Consider the following 19,132-nt stretch of genomic DNA (forward strand, 5'->3'; position numbering starts at 1 on the left):
GTCCTCCTGATCCTGACACATTCTGAGTAACATCAGCAGGAATGCTCTGATCATAAGGTGGGGATTTTGGGGTGGGCACTGCCTGGGTTCTTGGGAGAGAGGGAAAGAGTTGGGACTTGAAAACCACCAGGGCACATCTGGATGCCTTCCCCCAGTATGTCCTCTTCTGGATTAAAATGAGTGAAATTTAAACTGTTTAAGTCTGGACCTGGTTTCCCTCTAGGAGACTATGTTGGTTCATTAGCAACATATATATATATATATATATGTTTTTTTTTTTTTTTTTTAATGAGAGAGAGAATCTCACTGTGTCACCCAGGCTGGAGTACAGTGGCATTATCTTGGCTCACTGCAACCTCTGCCCCTTGGGTTCAAGCAATTATTCTGCCTCAGCTTCCCAAGTAGCTGGGACTACAGATGTGTGCCACCATGCCCAGCTAATTTTTGTATTATTTTTAGTAGAGATGGGGTTTCACTATATGTTGGCCAGGCTAGTCTCGAACTCCTGACCTCAGGTGATCCACCTGCTTTGGCCTTTCAAAGGCTTGGGATTACAGGCGTGAACCACCGCACCTAGCCCATTAGCAGCTCTTAAAATCCAGAGGCATAAGCCTGTACTCTTGAGGGTTTATGCATTGAATCCAGCTAGAAACTGAGTCTATTACAGATCCCATTTATTATCCTTTCTATTCCAAGAAGCCTTTTTTCCTCCTTCCCCACATCTGTTTATGGAAGAAAATGAAGTTTGGGGTGTGGTTTGAGGACTCAGCGAGATTCTTATGATCTGTCACATGCCTGGATGTTGGGGAAGCATTTGGAGAAGCTCATGTGACTTGTCCTAGATTGGGGATTTTAATTGAGACAGATGATGTTTATCGGGCATCCCACCACCTGAGGGTTTTAGCAACAGAGTCACATGGGAGTCCATCAGAACTTATGGCACTGATTCAAGTGCTGTCATAGATAACCAGGACTGCTGTTTTTGGTTACTTTTAAAGACAGTTTCATCTGGACTTTCTGGGTATATCCTTCAGCAAAACCACATTAGGCTGGGAAAGCTATTCTCCTTCCTGGAAGTAATGACAACTTGCAACCAACAAGCTTACAAAAATACAAAGAATTCTGGAGCGTATGGCTTCCATTACATTATTCTTTTATAGCCTTTTATGTTCATTCCCGCATCCCAGAGGTGAGGGTCAGACACAAATTTGAAAATAGGTTTCAATGTTGGAGAGGTAAATCATAACAGGAAAGGGGTAGGAAAAGATGTAATCCCCCAGTGTTATAATAAAGATATTGAAGAAGAAGGATGGGAGAGACTAGGGCTGTGTCCTTCCTTTTACTCACCAAAAGAGAAGGTAAGCTCCTATTTGAGTCAATAGATACTGAGGTCTTGTTATTTGCCACCAAAGACAGTCTTGTGAGATTAAATACCTAGCAACTCCCTACCCTGGCACACATGCTGCACACACACACGAACACTACAAATCCACTGACTCCTTCCCTCCTCCCTACCCTTCCTTCTCTCAGCATTTCTATCCCCGCCTCCTCCTCTTACCCAAATTTTCCAGCCGACCACTGGAGCTGACTTCCGCAATCCTGATGGAATAAATCTGGCACCCCTGATGGTCTGCCCACACTTCGCTGCCGAAACGAAGCCTGACAACAGTTCCATCAGCAGGTAACATTTGCAACTTCCTAGATCTTTTAGCTTTTCATTCCTGTCAGTTCTCTAAGAGTATTAGGGATGTAGTGACTTGAGAATCACAATGAACTTTTAGCCTTTGCAGATGAAAACTGAGATGCACTTCTTAGATCATTCCCTGGCTAAATAAAATCTGCCTGGAAGTCTGTAGAATTCCTTGTATGATTTATATATATATATACATGGTTGTAAGTAAAAGCAAAGTATGTAGGGAATCATTTGCCTATCCTTCAAGGGTGGCCTTTCTGCAGTGTTTTCTACTTTGGCCAACAAGGATCAAAAGGGTTAACTCCCTAGTGAGGAGGAGGAGGAGAGTGGTATGGGGAGGTGGTAGCTCAGTGCTTCCTGTTTGCTGAAACATCTCAAAGCCCTTAACACTCTAACTTTTAAGTGTCCTACTGGACATTTTGCCAGTTTGAAAAAATTACATGTAAATGGACTATAAGCAATTGTGTAAGCCATATGACATGCTGCAAGCTGCAAATTGTTCTTAAAATGGAGGAGTTGTAATTAAGCAAGCCAATGCAAGAAATGAGTGAAGCTAGCTAAACTTATGAAAAGCTGTGAATTTAATAATCATAGAACATTGCTTTTCAGTCTGAACATTCTTCTAACAAACCTTGGATCTGAGGCTCCTTGTCCTGTGCGGCAGCCACAGTGGTTTTTTGTTGTTAGGGGAAAAATAAAAAACCTTGCCCGCAGCATCTGGTTAAGATTAGGGCAGTTTCCTGCCTAAGGAGGGAGGGGAGAGCAAAAGGAGGAAGAAATGCATAAGGAGAATGAGGAGATAGAAAATGTCTCAGAAAACAGGAAACATTGTCATATTTTCCCTTGTCCTCTTCTGACAAGATCTGGGAAAGTACCAGAATTTAGGCAAGAAAGAGAAAAATGCCTCGAAGAAATGATCAGGAAGCAAAACTTAGATGGAAATCTCTCCTTTGTGTATTCTGAACCCCACTACCACCTTGCTCTTTATCTGTCTCCAAGCCTGCTGAGGACCCTGGAGGAAACAGGCACTGAGCCCATTCTGATTGTCCAGTTTCTATCCTATTTCTGGTTGTGTAAGTGTGTGTTTTTGTGTGAGAGAGAGCGAGAGACAGAGAGTGTGTGTGTGTTGGTTAAATCTCCCGAGAGAGAGAGAAATGGCTACATCTGCCTAGATCAAAACTTGGAACCAGATGTACCAGCACCCTATCTAAACACAGGTCCCTCCTGACTATCATTGATTTATCACCCTTTCTCTGTCTACCTTCCTCTTCCTCATAAAGCCTAGTTTTCCTTGGTTTCCCTGCCAAATGGAAGAGTTTTCCCTAATTACATTCTTCTGCAGGATGTGGGGGCTCAAGGTTCTGCTGCTACCTGTGATGAGCTTTGCTCTGTACCCTGAGGAGATACTGGACACCCACTGGGAGTTATGGAAGAAGACCCACAGGAAGCAATACAACAGCAAGGTGCCTGGGGTCCTGAAGGGGGCATGGCAGGAGGGCTGAGACTTGAGCTCTCCCATCTTAGCTGCAGACTCCCTTCTTCAATCCAAATGCTTTATTCCTAGCAAATCAGTCCCTCTTTCCTAACTCACGTTAACATACGGTTTTCATTCCTATGCTTCAAATCATCCTCTGTCAAATTGTATCCTACCTTTGCTTTATAAGTGTGTTACATTTCTCTTTTGGGAAGATTTCTAAGATTAATGCTATTCATCTATAAGCATTTTTTCTGTCTCTCCAGAGCTTTGTGTTGTATTTCTTTACGTATTATCTCTTCTTGCAGGCCTTAATAATTCCATGGTTAGTTCCCCAACTAAACTGTAAAGTTTTATGATTGTGAGTTTCCTTTATTCTCCTAAAACCCTTCACAATATGACATATGTAACTGTACACGGTCTATACAAGTACTGACTATGCTTTGTTTAGGTGGATGAAATCTCTCGGCGTTTAATTTGGGAAAAAAACCTGAAGTATATTTCCATCCATAACCTTGAGGCTTCTCTTGGTGTCCATACATATGAACTGGCTATGAACCATTTGGGGGACATGGTAAGTACAGCCTCAGCTCCTGTCCCACCTGCACCGTTTGCTTTAGTTCCCTGCTGATGCCTGGCCTCTTTCTTCTTTGTCTCAGACCAATGAAGAGGTGGTTCAGAAGATGACTGGACTCAAAGTACCCGCCTCTCATTCCCGCAGTAATGACACCCTTTATATCCCAGACTGGGAAGGTAGAGCCCCAGACTCTGTCGACTATCGAAAGAAAGGATATGTTACTCCTGTCAAAAATCAGGTACTCTCCTTTCTTCTGGGTGTGCATATGTAATCTGGCATGACCTTTTCCTTTTTCTGCTGCTTTGTTCTTGAGGTGAAAGGGCACCAGGAAGAGAGGGCAAGGGATTAAGGTACATCTCCCCATTCCGTTATTTAACCTCATTTGTTTCTGTACATTTGGGTTGTTTCTGGTTTTTCTTTTTCCTTTCCTTTTTTTTTTTTTTGAGATAGAGTGTCACTCTGTCGCCCAGGGTGGAGTGCAGTGGTGCAATCTTGGCTCACTGCAACCTACACCTCCCGGTTTCAAGCGATTCTCCTGCCTCAGCCTCCCGAGTAGCTGAGGTTACAGCACGCACCACTACGCCTGGCTAATTTTTCTGTTTTTATAGAGATGGGATTTCACCTTGTTGGCCAGGCTGGTCTTGAACTCCTGACCTCAGGTGATCCACCTGCCTTGGCCTCCCAAAGTGCTGGGATTACAGTCGTGAGCCACCGCGGCCTGGTTTTTCTTTATTACAAATAGTGTTGCAGTAAGCACCCTTGTGCATATATTTTTGTGCACATGTACAAATATTTATGCAAAACAAGTCCTAAAATTGGAATTGCTGGGTCACAGTCCTTTCCCCCCGCAAAAAATTATTATTATTGTTATTTTTTTTTTTGAGACAGAGTCTCTGTCACCCAGGCTGGAGTCCAGTGGCGCAATCATGGCTCACTGCAGCCTCAACCTCTCAGGTTCAAGTGATTCTCCAACCTCAGCCTCTGTAGTAACTGGGACTACAGGCACATGCCACCACACCCATCTAATTTTTAAAAAATTTTTTGTAGAGACAGGGTTTTGCCATGCTGCCTAGGCTGGTCTCAAATTCCTGGGCTCAAGCAATCTGCCTGCCTCGGCCTCCCAAAGTGCTAGGATTACAGACATGAGCCACAATACCCAGCCCCAAAAAGTTTTTGCAATCTTACATTCTTACTAGCATGAGAATGTCAGTTTTTTCACAACCCAAACAACACAGGATTGTATCAGCAAGATAAACAATTGATTTAACGTTCATATAACAAACACTTTTTGACCCCCAGAACCAACCAGGTGCAGTGTTAGGCAGCAGAGATTCAAGATGACTAAGACACAACCTGTGTCCTCAGGAAATCTCAATCTAAAAAAACAGAATAGGAAAGAAAGAAAAACCTACAATCTAGCTGCATGAACAATAATAGCTAATACTTCTTGAGATTTTATTGTGTGTCAGGAACTTCTTAGCTCTTTACATGACTTAAATATTTTAATCTTCATAACAATATTTTATACATAGAGAAACTGAGACACAGGCAAGTTTAGTAACTTACCCAGGGTCACATAGCGACTGGGTGGCAAAGTCAGGGTTAGAACCCAGGACAACTGCCTCCAAAGCTGGTACTGTGCACTGCTTTACTGTAGCTAATAGTAAAAATGGTAGCAAAAATCAATAGCAGTAGAACAATGCATCAGATGTTAAGGGGAAGAGAAAGACTCACAACAAAGACAACATTTGTGCTGAAATTTTTAGAACACATGGAATTTCTTCAGGCAGGTAGAGAGAAGATATAGAAAATATAAACAGCAAAGATTGATAGTTTCTCTGTATGCCTCTCAGGGTCAGTGTGGTTCCTGTTGGGCTTTTAGCTCTGTGGGTGCCCTGGAGGGCCAACTCAAGAAGAAAACTGGCAAACTCTTAAATCTGAGTCCCCAGAACCTAGTGGATTGTGTGTCTGAGAATGATGGCTGCGGAGGGGGCTACATGACCAATGCCTTCCAATATGTGCAGAAGAACCGGGGTATTGACTCTGAAGATGCCTACCCATATGTGGGACAGGTGAGATTGCTCCACACAATTATACAGCTCTGTCGGCTCCTCCTTCCCCAGCATGATATTTTGTACTAGAAACAATTCCAGAAATACTGTTTTCTGTTACCCTACCCTGCTTTCTTGATGGAATAATTTCCCACAGAAGACTAAGAAGATTTCCACAATCTGGGGGAACTTAGGGAGCTTAAGCTACTATAGTTCCTATTTGCCTCTCTGCCATGGAGAGAAAATAGAGGCTAGGCCACCTACCCCATAGACTTCTGAGCAGGGTTCTATAACCCTTTGCTCAATTCCTCACTCCCACAACAAACCCACAAACCCACCATGCCATTGTGTGGCTTTATTTTATATGATCTCAGTGTGAGTTTTCAGAACATTTAAGGAAGTTATGTAAGTTTACATGCTAACATGTAAAAAATGAGAGAAAAAACAAGTTGCTTCATATTAGAGATAAGGGATTAATTCAGTTCCTCCTGCATGATCCTCTAGTCATAGGAAGGAAATCGTATCTGAAAGGGAGGCAACCTGAGGGTCTTTTTATACACATAGGGCTGGGACTGATAGATAATATAATGTGGGGCCTTCACAACAGAAACCTCTGAAATAGGCATAGCAAGTTTGAGAATAAAAATGATGGCTACTGTGTTCTAAGCCATGTCCTTAGTGCATTTTTTCTTTTTCTTTTTTTCATTTAATCTCATAACAACTCTGTAAGGTAGACTTATCTTCAATGTATATGTGAGGAAATGGACACTTAAGGAGATAAGACACTGTAATTCATACCAGTAGTATGTAGCAAAGGTAAGATGTATCTACTAGGGATGTTTATCTTTAGCAAACATTCCTAGGTATGTCTCCCATACACATGTGCAAGAATTTCTTACTAGGATATAATGACTTGGAACTGAATTGTCTGGGTCTTAGGGTATATCTATTTTCAACTTTACTACATAATGTCAAATTGTTTGCCAAAATATTTGGAAAAATTTATACCTGCAATGTATAAGAAATCCCATTGAATCACCTTTTTATCAGTGTGTTTATCTGGCCATTTGCATTTCTTCTTCAATGAATTAACTGTTTTTATCTTTTGCTCATTTGTTTTTCTTTTTATTTATTTGAAACAGGGTCTTACTGTGTTGCCCAGGCTGGAGTGTGGTGGTACAGTCATAGTTCACTGCAGCCTCCACTTCCTGGGCTCAAGCAATCCTGTCACCTCGATCTCCCAAATAGCTAGGATATAGGTGTATGCCGTCATGCCCACCAATTTCAAAAATCGTTGAATTTTTTTTTGTTGTTGAGGCTAGGCATGGTGGCTCATGCCTGTAATCCCAGCATTTTGGGAGGCTGAGGCGGGAGGATCACTTAAGCCCAGGAGTTCCAGATCAGCCTGGTACAACATAGCAAGACTTCATCTCTACAGAAAATCTTTTTAAAAGCAGCCAGGTATGGGCCGGGCGCGGTGGCTCAAGCCTGTAATCCCAGCACTTTGGGAGGCCGAGATGGGCGGATCACAAGGTCAGGAGATCGAGACCATCCTGGCTAACCCGGTGAAACCCCGTCTCTACTAAAAAATACAAAAAACTAGCCAGGCGAGGTGGTGGGCGCCTGTAGTCCCAGCTACTCAGGAGGCTGAGGCAGGAGAATGGCGTGAACCCGGGAGGCGGAGCTTGCAGTGAGCTGAGATCCGGCCGCTGTACTCCAGCCTGGGCGACAGAGCGAGACTCCGTCTCAAAAAAAAAAAAAAAAAAAAGTAGCCAGGTATGATGGCGTGCACCTGTAGTCCTAGCTACTCAGGAGGCTGGTTGGGAGGACAACTTGAGCCTGGGAGTTCAAGGCTGCTGTGAGCTATGATCATGTCACTGCTCTCTAGCCTGGGTGACAGAGTGAGACCCTGTCCCGAAAAACAATAAAAATTTTTTTTGATAGAGACATTGTCTCACTACGTTGTCAAGGCTGGTCTCAAACTCCTAGGCTCAAGCAATCCTCCCACCTCCCAAAGTGCTGGGATTACATATGTGAGCCACCATGCCTGGCCTACCTCTTTTTTTTTTTTTTTTGAAATGGAGTTTTGCTTTTGTTGCCTAGGTTTGAGTGCAGTGATGCGATCTTGGCTCCCTGCAACCTCCATCTCCTGGGTTCAAGCGATTCTCCTGCTTCAGCCTCCTGAGTAGCTGGGATTATAGGCACCCACTACCATGCCGAGCTAGTTTTTGTATTTTTAGTAGAGACAGGGTTTCACCATGTTGACCAGGCTGGTCTTGAACTCCTGACCTCAGGTGATCCACCCGCCTCGGCCTCCCAAAGTGCTGGGATTACAGGTGTGAGCCACCGTACCCCACCTCTTACCCATTTTTAATTGGGTTGTTTTTTCTCTTTCTTAGCAATTCTTAAAAGTTTAAAAAGACTATTTGGATACCAGTACTATGTATTTAAAAGTTGAGGTTTGTCTTTTCATTCTCTTTATGTCTTTCAATCTAGAAAAGTTAATTTTAATATAGTAAAATGATTAATTTTCCTTTGCAATTTTTGCAATGTGTTTTATTCATTTATGAATGGAGAAAGGTAAGAAAAAACAAAATTTAAAAAAGAAGAGATCTGGCCAGGTATGGTGGCTCACACCTATAATCCCAGTACTTTGGGAGACTGAGGCAGGCAGAGCACTTGAGGTCAGGAGTTTGCGACCAGCAGGGATAGCATGGTGAAACCCCATCTCTACTAAAAATACAAAAATTAGCCAGGTGTGATGGCATACACCTGTAATCCCAGCTACTCGGCAGGCTAAGGCAGGAGAATTGCTCGAACCCAGGAGGCAGAGGTTGCAGTGAGCCAAGATCATGCCATTGCACGCCAGCCTGGATGACAGAGACTCTGTCTCAAAAAATAAAAAGATAAAAAAGAAGAGATCTGATAGGGCAGCAGCCAGATAACATTTTAAAGGGATGGTATTATAAGTTTGTTCCAGCTATAATGCAGGTTATTCTGACTTTAAAGTATCATCACATAACATCTTTTTTTTTTTTTTTTTTTTTTGAGACGGAGTCTCACGCTGTTGCCCAGGCTGGAGTGCAGTGGCGTGATCTCGGCTCACTGCAAGCTCCGCCTCCCGGGTTCCCGCCATTCTCCTGCCTCAGCCTCCTGAGTAGCTGGGACTACAGGCGCCCGCCACCGCGCCCGGCTAATTTTTTGTATTTTTAGTAGAGACGGGGTTTCACTGTGGTCTCGATCTCCTGACCTTGTGATCCGCCCGCCTCGGCCTCCCAAAGTGCTGGGATTACAGGCGTGAGCCACCGCGCCCGGCCCATAACATCTTTTTGAGTCAGTTTCCAAGATATTCTGTTTCACTTGTAATTCTGTGTAGTTTTTGGCACCAGGAGGCATCAGGGATTTGGAGCACATGGCAGAAACAAAGGCATATTGAAAAATATCAAGGCAGTAGACCACTGTAATCTTAAAATAGCACAGCAAATGCTATTGCTGTTAATATTTAGATAATGTTAGATAACGTATTTTTTTAGAGGATATTTCACTATCTTACACAGGCTGGAGTGGAGTGGCTATTCACAGCATGATCATAGTACACTAAAGCCTCAAACTCCTGAGCACAAACAATCCTCCTGCCTCAGCCTCCTGAGTAGTAGATAGTATATTCTTGTGGATGCAACCTTAGGGTTCTGAAGGGGTAGTCTGTAGGAAAATGAATTGCTGAAAAGAATACACCACCTTGACATGGGCTATTATTCGATTCCATAATTGTGGCTTCCCAATGAAATATTGCTAACTACCTGTAAAATATAGTGTTGGAAGTCATAGGCTAAATTGCTAAGTTCTTTAATCTATTTTAGCGTCATGTTATGTACTTTCATATTTCGTCTTTGATGAGAGCACAAGGATCACACCAGTTCCCCTGATATAGGTGCAGAGGGCCCAGGTCTTCCCTCTAGCTAAACCTTGACCTTGGCCTCCTGTCCACACAGAAGCTGGTGCCTTCCTGCCCCCTGAGGCTAATACATACTATGTGGCCAGAAGATGGTTTATGCTTTTAAAAAAAATCTTATTTCAGAAATCTTTCCCTACTGTTTTACAGGTTTTCCTCCCACATTTATGTCTTAAAACACCTGTAGTTGATTTTTTTTTTTTTTTTTTTTTTGAGCTGGAGTCTCGCTCTCACCCAGGCTGGAGTGCAGTGGCACGATCTTGGCTCACTGCAAGCTCTGCCTCCCAGGTTCACGCCATTTTCCTGCCTCAGCCTCCCGAGTAGCTGGGATTACAGGCACCCACTACCGTGCCTGGCTAGTTTTTTTGTATTTTTTTTAGTAGAGACGGGATTTCACCGTGTTAGCCAGGATGGTCTCGATCTCCTGACCTCGTGATCCACCCGCCTCGACCTCCCAAGGTGCTGGGATTACAGGCGTGAGCCACCGCGCCCGGCCTGTAGTTGATTTTTATGTGTGGTGGAAGGCGGGAATCCTCTTTTCATATTCTTTTTTGTGAGGAAGAACAGACCCTCTCTAGAAACCCTAGACTGCTGCATCACTCAAAATATTGGTTGAGTTTCTCACTCACTGACTCATTGCCTATTGCTTTGTCCTACTTCTATTACAATCTTGTTTCTTCCAGGAGGAGAGCTGTATGTACAACCCAACAGGCAAGGCAGCTAAATGCAGAGGGTACAGAGAGATCCCCGAGGGGAATGAGAAAGCCCTGAAGAGGGCAGTGGCCCGAGTGGGACCTGTCTCTGTGGCCATTGATGCAAGCCTGACCTCCTTCCAGTTTTACAGCAAAGGTAAGAAGCTGCTGATCCTATAGATCACTGTCTTTTATGATACAAGCTTGATGGCTTCTCGAAGGACCTTGGGTATTTTCAGTACTAGTTTTTGTATTCAGATGGAGGCAGCCAGAGAGAAATTAATTGCTGCAGTACGGAGCAGCATCTCTGTGGTAAACCCTCCTGACAGGGATGGAATTCTACAGAGAGTCTCCTGGACTGGGAGATCCCACAGGGTGACCCTTGGATTGCATAGAGCCTCACACTGATAGTTTGTATTCTAGGTGTGTATTATGATGAAAGCTGCAATAGCGATAATCTGAACCATGCGGTTTTGGCAGTGGGATATGGAATCCAGAAGGGAAACAAGCACTGGATAATTAAAAACAGGTAATGATGGGAACACTACTTTTGTTATTCAATCACCCTTTTAACACTCAACCTCACCTCTAGCTTCCCGATATTCCTTTCTCTGTCCCAAATCAAGAAAAAATTATCTCAGGCTTCTCACTTCTATCTTCTCAGTCAGAGGCTCTTAATTCTGAGTCCAACACTTAATGGCCAGTGTGTTAGTCCATTTTGCATTACTACAAAAGAATACCCGAGACTGGGTAATTTATAAAGAAACGAGGTTTGTTTAGCTATACGAAGCATGGCACTAGTATCCGCTCAGCTTCTGATGAGGCCTTGGAGCTTTTTCTCATGGCAGAAGGCAAAAGGGGGAGCAAGCATGTCACATAGTGAGAGAGGGAGCAAGAGAGAGAGGGAGGTGCCAACTCTTTAAAGAACCAGCTCTTGCATGAACTAATAGAGTGAGAACTCACTTATCACCAAGGCGATAGCACCAAGCCATTCATGAGGAATCCACTCCCATAACCCAGACACCTCCCACTACACCCCACCTCCTACATTGGGGATCACATTTCAGCATGAAACTGGGAGGGGACACACATCTAAACCATATCCGCCAGACAATAGTGCTCAATTATGTGCTGGGCACATACTCCCTGTGTGCAAGATGCTTAGTGACATACACAAACCAATGAGCAGGTGACACCTTCAGTGAGCTCAGAGCCCAGTAAGATAGACGTAACTAACCATGAGATAAAGCAGTACAGAGAATCAGCAGGAGCTTTGAAATTACATATTTTTACTTTCTTTTGTCTCTAATATGATCAGTTTCTTAGGGTGGTTTCCATTAGCAGTCTGTCTTTAACAACAGGGCAACAGCGTAAAGGTTTAATACTCCTTTGAACAGTTTTTTCCCTTCAAGATACACTTAGGATACACGTATATAAGAACTTGCCAAAGATTGTGAAGAGAAACATTTTTTAGAAATAAGATATAAACAAAAAAAGTTGGTGTTTACTTTCCTGTGTTGGGGAACAAAGAAAACTCCAGGGTACCTTGTTTTCCATTTCTCTTTAGCACCTTGTGACTTTTGGGGAGGGGCAGATTGATAAGAATTATAGTTTTCCTTTCCTGGCTGATCACCATTAACCTGGCAGCAGCACTGGCTAAATCTGCTGTCCTTAGTGCCCTCCAAGGAACAGGAGCCCTAGACTCTGGGGAGCTCACAGACTCACGCAGTGGTGTTGTTCAAACCTGAAGCAACTTTTTATATCACAGTTCCAACTCAAGATGAACCTGAGCATCTTCCCAAGTCTCCCACAGCTTCTGTCCTGTGTTGTCCCTTCTCTTGACTCCCAGCTCTAAGCACTTACCCTGTTCTTTCATGATCAGGTGCCATGTGTGGAGATACTTCCAAGAGAGCTGGGAGGAAGAAAGGACATACCCGGGCAGGATCAGGAACACTGGGGGCCCCTAGAGAAGGGGAGAGTGGGGATAGAGTACAGGTTTTAAATAAAATGTATTGGGTAATTAGAGAAGTTGCTGCTTGGGGAAAGAGGACTGAAAACAATTCAAGAAGATATACAGACAGTCTCTCCTCTCTCCTCTTTCTCTCTCCTGTGTCTCACGTCATCTCTCATGTCTTCTAGTCTCGCCACTCATTTCCTTAATAATCTCATCTACTCTCATAGTTTCATCCATCTCTTCTATAGGGTTTACTCCCCAATCAAAAGCACCAGCTACAGCCTCTTTCTTATGCTCTAAACTTACATTTTCAAGATTAATCTTCCCCAAATACAGCTCTGATCATATCACTCTCCCACTCAAAATCCCTTACTGGCTCCTCCACTATGATGGGTCACAGAGTAAAGGTGAAGCTGTTTAACCTTGCAGTAAAGGTAATTCAACCTGGTCTCAATCCGCCTTTCCAGACATCTCTCCCACTACACCCTGTTAGGCACACTGTTTTTCAGCTACATGATCCTAACAGTGCCCCACACTTTCCTGCCTCTATTGTTCATTTCACACCCTTCCACTGGCATCCCCTTCCCACAGGTCGAAATTCTACTCAGCCTTTTGGCTCAGCTTAAATGCCATCTCTTACATCAAGCCTCTGAGATTCTCTTGATCAGAAGGAATCTTCCCTCCTTTGATACCTGTAGTATTATGCCTTCTTCCTATTTCTTGACTTTAAACTCTTTAAAGGTAAAAACCATCATATTCATTTTTGTGTACCATCAGTATCTCGCACAATACTCAGTAAATATTTTAATGAATAAATAAACTAAGAGTACTAAGTACTTTTCTTGATTGGTCTTACAGCTGGGGAGAAAACTGGGGAAACAAAGGATATATCCTCATGGCTCGAAATAAGAACAACGCCTGTGGCATTGCCAACCTGGCCAGCTTCCCCAAGATGTGACTCCAGCCAGCCAAACCATCCTGCTTTTCCATTTCTTCCGCAATGGTGCAGTGTAACGATGCACTTTGGAAGGGAGTTGGTGTGCGATTTTTGAAGCAGATGTGGTGATGCTGAGATTGTCTGTTCAGTTTCCCCATTTGTTTGTGCTTCAAATGATCCTTCCTACTTTGCTTCTCTCCACCCATGACTTTTTTCACTGTGGCCATCAGGACTTTCCCTGACAGGTGTGTACTCTTAGGCTAAGAGATATGACTACAGCCTGCCCCTGACTGTGTTGTCCCAGGGCTGATGCTGTACAGGTAGAGGCTGGAGATTTTCACATAGGTTAGATCCTCATTCACAGGACTAGTTAGCTTTAAGCACCCTAGAGGACTAGGGTGACCTGACTTCTCACTTCCTAAGTTCCCTTCTGTATCCTCAAGGTAGAAATGTCTGTGTTTTCCACTCCAGTTCATAAATCTATTCATAAATCTTTGGTACAAGTTTACATGATAAAAAGAAATGTGATTTATCTTCCCTTCTTTGCATTTTTGAAATAAAGTATTTATCTCTTGTCTACAGTTTAATAAATAGCATCTAGTACACATTCATTTTGTGTTGGATACTGTGCTAGGTGCTGGAAGAAAAAAGATGAATAGAACGTTTTCTCTGTACTTGTTGCACTCACGGTCTGGTTGTAGAGACTGTCACATAAACAATTCATCCCAATTCATTTATTTGTTCATTCCTTCAGCCAATATATATTGAGTGCTTACTCTGTACCAAGAACTGTACTACATTTCTGGGATTAAGTGGATATAAGGAAATCTCAATGTTTAATTCTGCCTGAGGGGAGACATGAGGCGTGACATGGAAACTTGAGTCTTGAAAAACATTGTAAGGTTAGTTTTTCTTTTCTGTCTCTCTCGCTCTGCCTCTTTCTCTCTCTGTCGTCAGGGTCTCCCTCTGTTGCCCAGGCTGGAGTCAGTGGCACTCATAGCTCACTGCAGCCTTGATCTCCTGGGCTCAAGAGTTCTTCCCACCTCAGCCTCCTAAGTAGCTTGGACTACTGTGAACACCGCCATGCTTAGCTGATTTTTTAAAAATTATTTTTTGGGAGACTGAGGTGAGAGGATCACCTGAGCCCAGCAGTTTGAGACCAGCTTGTCTCCCTATGTTGGCCGCCTCGGCCTCCCAAAGTGCTGGAATTATAGGTGTGGGCCACTGCATCCAACATGACACTGTTGTTAATATGGCTATAATCCCCAAATTGATCTACAGAATCAACACAATTTGTATTAAAATCCCAGCTGGCTTCCTTGCAGAAATTGGCAAGCTGACTCTAAGATTCATATGGACATTCAAGGGCTTCAGAAATAGCCAAAACAACCTTGAAAAAGAACAAAGTTGGAGGACTTGCACTTCTCAGTTTCAAAACTTAACTTCATACCAATAGTAGTCAAGACAATGTGGCATAGGATAGGCATATAGATCAATGGAATAGAATTAAGGGTGTAGAAATAAACCACATTCAACTGACATGGGGTGCCAAGACAATTCAAGGTGGGAAAGAATAGTCTTTTCAAAAAATCATGCTGGACAACCAAATAACAACATGGAGAGGAATGAAGTTGGAACACTACTCCATCTCATATAAAACATTAATTCAAAATGGCTAAAAACCTAAAGGTAAAAGCTAAAACTCTTAGAAAACACAGGGGTAAATCATCCTGACCTTGAATTAGGCAGTGGTTATGACACCACAGCACAAGCAACAACAACAGAAAATTAGGGCTGGGCGCCGTGGCTCATGCCTGTAATCCCAGCACTCTGAAAGTCTGAGGTGGGCAGATCACCTGAGGTCAGGAGTTTGAGACCAGCCTGGCCAACATGGTGAAACCCTGTCTCCACTAAAATACAAAAATTAGCCAGGCATGGTGTTGGGCCCCTGTAATCCCAGCTACTTGGGAGGCTGAGGCAGGAGAATCACTTGACCCTGTGAGGCAGAGGTTGCAGGGAGCTGAGATCACACCACTGCACTCCAGCCTGGGTGACAGAGCGAGTGCTTAATAAAAAAAAAGAAAAATTAGGGTGCTTAATAAAAAAAAATTAGGGTGCTTAAAAAAAAAGTTAGATGATTGGACTTCATCAAAATTAGAATTTTTTGTGCACCAACGGACACTATTAAGAGAGGATAAAGACAATACAGAATGGGAAAAGATATCCACAAGTTATATATCTGATGAAATAATTAATATCCAAAATATGCAAAGAACTCCCACAACTCCACAATAAAAATAAAAAATAAAAAATGGGCAAAGGACTTGAATACATATTTCACCAAAACAGATATACAAATGGTAAATAAGCACATGAAAATATGCTCAACATCACTAGCCTATAAGGAAATGTAAACCAAAACCACAATGAGATACACTTCATACCCATTAGAATGGCTGTTACGACAACCACAAAAATCCAGAATGTAACAAGTGTTGATGAGGATGTGGAGAAACTGGAACTCTTGTACATTGTTAGTGGGAATGTAAAAGGGTGCACTTGCAGTGGAAAACAGTGTGTTGGTTCCACAAAAACTTAAACATAGAATTACCATATAATCCAGCAATTCCACTCCTAGGTATAGATCCAAAATAATTGAATGCAGGGATTCAGATACTCATACACCAATGTTCTTAGCAGCATTATTCACAAAAGCCAAAAGGTAGCAACAACCCAGTGTCCATTAACAGATGAATAAATAGCTTAATGTGATAATATTTTACACAATGGAATATTATTCAGCCATAAAAAGAAAATCCTGGCTGGGACCGTGGCATGCCTGCATAGTCCCAGCTACTAAGGAGGATGAAGTGGGAGGATCGCTTGAGCCCAGAAATTTGAATCCAGCCTGGGCAACATGGTGAAACCCCATCTCAGGTAAAAGAGAAAGAAGAAAGAAAGAGGCCGGGCGTGGTGTCTCATGCCTGTAATCCCAGCATTTTGGGAGGCCGAGGCGGGCGGATCACTTGAGGCCAGGTGTTCGAGACCAGCCTGGCCAGCATGATGAAACCCTGTCTCTACTAAAAATACAAAAATTAGTTGGGTGCAGTGGCTCATGCCTGTAATCCCAGCTACTTGGGAGGCTGAGGCACAAGAATCGCTTAAACCTGGGAGGCAGAGGTTGTGGTGAGCTGCAATCGCACCACTGCACTCCAGCCTGGGCGACAGAGTGAGACTACATCTCAAAAACAAACAAACAAAAAAAACCACTTTATTACTTAGCCTTGTGATTCCAAATTAAATATTAATCATTTTGTTGTTACTCTTCTCTACTTCTCTTATGGTCCATATTAGCAAATTCTGTCCCTGCCTCTTCAAAATATAATATGAATCTGGACATTTCTCTCTCCCTCTACCATGACCACACAGTTTAAGTTCCCTTCGTTGCCCCCTAGTCTTATGTAATAGTCCTATAACTTCCCTACTTCCACACTACACTCTGTCCTACAGTCTATTTCTCCCTGTACAAAACTCTCTGTTACTTTTTCATTTATTTAACAAATATTAAGTCTCTACTATGAGGCAGGCACTGTTCTGGTAATTCAACAGTGACAAAAATTCATGACCTCATTGGGTTTATATTTTAGTGAACTTAGAATATAATACAAAAGTCTTAAGTGGCCTACAAGCAGAATGATCTGGTCCCAGGCTTTTTTTTTTTGGGGGGGGGGGGATGGAGTTTTGCTCTTGTTGTCCAGGTTTGGAATGCAATGGTGTGATCTCAGCTCACTGCAACGTCCGCCTCCCGGGATCAAGCGATTCTCCTGCCTCAGCCTCCTGAGTAACTGGGATTACAGGTGCCCACCACCACGCCCGGCTAATTTTTGGTATTTTTAGTAGAGACAGAGTTTCTCCATGTTGGTCAGGCTGGTCTCCAACTCCTGGCCTCAAGTGATCACCCATCTCGGCCTCCCAAAGTGCTGGGATTATAGGCGTGAGCCACCAGGCCCAGCCGTTTTTTGTTTTTTGTTTTTTGTTTTTTTAGGATAGGGTCTCATTCTGTCACCTAGATTGGAGTGCAGTGGAGCAATTACATCTCACTGCAGCATTGACCTCCTGGGCTCAAGCGATTCTCCCACCTCAGCCTCCTGAGTAACTGGGACTATAGGCACATGTCACCACGCCCAACTAATTTTTGTATTTTTTGTAAAGATGAAGTTTTGCCATGTTGCCCAGGCTAGTCTCGAATTCCTGGACTCCAGTAATCCACCTGCTTCAGCCTCCCAAAGTGCTAGGATTAACCACCGTGCCTGGCCCAGGCCACCTGTCTGACTTCATTTCAGCCTGTGGTGTTATGGAAAGTGGTTCCCTAAACAAAATTAGAATGCTGTTAGAAATAAGGAGTTGTTCAGAAAATGCTCCTGCCTGTATAAAAGAGTGCTTATCAACACCTCTTCCCCAGTGAGAGACAACCCAGGGCCTCATTTGGTTACTGTGTTCAACTCTAAGACCAGGATTTCTGGCTGATGATTTCTTTCTGATTTCTTTCTCAAATTTGGATATGGCTCCTTGAGGCCTGGCAAGCAGATGCTTAATATTTGTTAAATAAATGAAAGAGTAATGGGAGAGTTTTGTACAGGGGAGTGATGTGACCTGGGGTACAGGGAAGAATAGACTGTAGGGCAGAGTGTAGCATGGAAGTAGGGAAGTTAGAGGGCTGTTACGTAAATCTAGTGGGAACTTAAACTGTGTGGTCATGGTAGAGGGAGAGAGAAGTGGTCAGATTCGCTTATACTGGGTAAAACTTAAACTATCTTAGCCAATATATCTTTAAAAAAAAAATGGAGAGGAACCGAGTAATTATAATGAAAACTCTAATTCTGGAAAGAGGAGAATGGATGAAAAATAGCACACAGTTATCATTGATCTGTAGCATAAATTATGTCCTGCTAGGCAGGAATATGGAAGACTTCCTGCCTGGCAGTAGAATGAGTTCCTTGGCGAGGTAACTGGGAAACTCGAGGCTCGCTTTCTATGAGGATCTTCTTTATGGTCTAGCATGGCTCCTGCTTCTTCCTGCTAGAGGATCTTACTTGTCTCTTATTCTTCATGGCTATGCCAGAGATGGGCACATGGAAATGCCCTTTCTGGGCATGCCCTATTCAACTTTAGCTGTGGTACAAATTGGAAACCTAGAAAGTACAATAGATTGCCGGGCCTGGGGTTTCTTTGGCAATACGTTCCCATAAAAGTTCAGTAGCTTTTGGTCTGAGTTGTCACACCCAAAAAGTGTTTTTCTAGATAAAATGTTTAAATCTGAGAATTTCAAACTCCTAGGAATCAACCTCAATGCGGTGCCATCCCCCTAACCTCCATTTAATGGTACTTGTCCTAAGAAGCTCAAAATAAAAGCCGTAAGAGCAGACGTATACCCATAATCTGAGCTATGCCCTCTTTTCTGGGAAAATGCTTAGCTGGAGGTGCATGACAAAACCCTGGAACTCTGGTCTTATTTCTTGCTGAATCTTTTGCCTCCTTGCCTCTGCATTAAGTTTAGTTTGGTGCTTTTTATTTTGTACTTTTTTGAGATGGAGTCTTTCTCTGTTGCCCAGGCTGGAGTACAGTGGTACAATCTTGGCTCACTGCAGCCTCTGCCTCCTGGGTTCAAGCAGTTCTCCTGCCTCAGAGTAGCTGGGATTATAGACTCCCACCACCACACCCGGCTAATTTTTGTATTTTTAGTAGAGATGGGGTTTTGCCATATTGGCCAGGCTGGTCTCAAACTCCTGATCTCAAGTGATC

The 19,132-nt window shown here is 43.2% G+C and overlaps 1 protein-coding gene across 2 annotated transcripts; it reads left to right on the forward strand.

The window, feature by feature from the left end:
- Nucleotides 1-1,636: 1,636 nt before the first annotated feature.
- On the forward strand, nucleotides 1,637-13,921 carry CTSK (cathepsin K). 2 transcript variants are annotated; one of them, XM_005541968.4, is made up of 8 exons: nucleotides 1,637-1,681; nucleotides 3,036-3,156; nucleotides 3,619-3,741; nucleotides 3,827-3,982; nucleotides 5,598-5,816; nucleotides 10,431-10,596; nucleotides 10,863-10,968; nucleotides 13,252-13,921. In XM_005541968.4, the coding sequence occupies exons 2-8, from the start codon at nucleotides 3,037-3,039 to the stop codon at nucleotides 13,349-13,351; spliced, it is 990 nt and encodes a 329-aa protein (XP_005542025.2). In that variant the 5' UTR covers nucleotides 1,637-1,681; nucleotide 3,036; the 3' UTR covers nucleotides 13,352-13,921. The 2 variants fall into 2 exon arrangements, with proteins under 2 accessions (XP_005542025.2, XP_045220208.1); XM_045364273.3 differs by lacking the exon at nucleotides 1,637-1,681 and adding an exon at nucleotides 2,487-2,718.
- Nucleotides 13,922-19,132: the final 5,211 nt, after the last annotated feature.

The sequence above is a fragment of the Macaca fascicularis genome, chromosome 1 (genome assembly GCF_037993035.2).
Source record: "Macaca fascicularis isolate 582-1 chromosome 1, T2T-MFA8v1.1".
NCBI lineage: Eukaryota > Metazoa > Chordata > Mammalia > Primates > Cercopithecidae > Macaca > Macaca fascicularis.

Excerpts from the sequence above, each read along its gene's own strand:
- CTSK (XM_005541968.4), top strand. The coding sequence starts at position 3,037 with ATGTGGGGGCTCAAGGTTCTGCTGCTACCTGTGATGAGCTTTGCTCTG. Across the intron at positions 3,983-5,597 it reads TTACTCCTGTCAAAAATCAG|GGTCAGTGTGGTTCCTGTTG; the intron begins GTACTCTCCTTT and ends TATGCCTCTCAG. Across the intron at positions 10,969-13,251 it reads CACTGGATAATTAAAAACAG|CTGGGGAGAAAACTGGGGAA; the intron begins GTAATGATGGGA and ends TTGGTCTTACAG.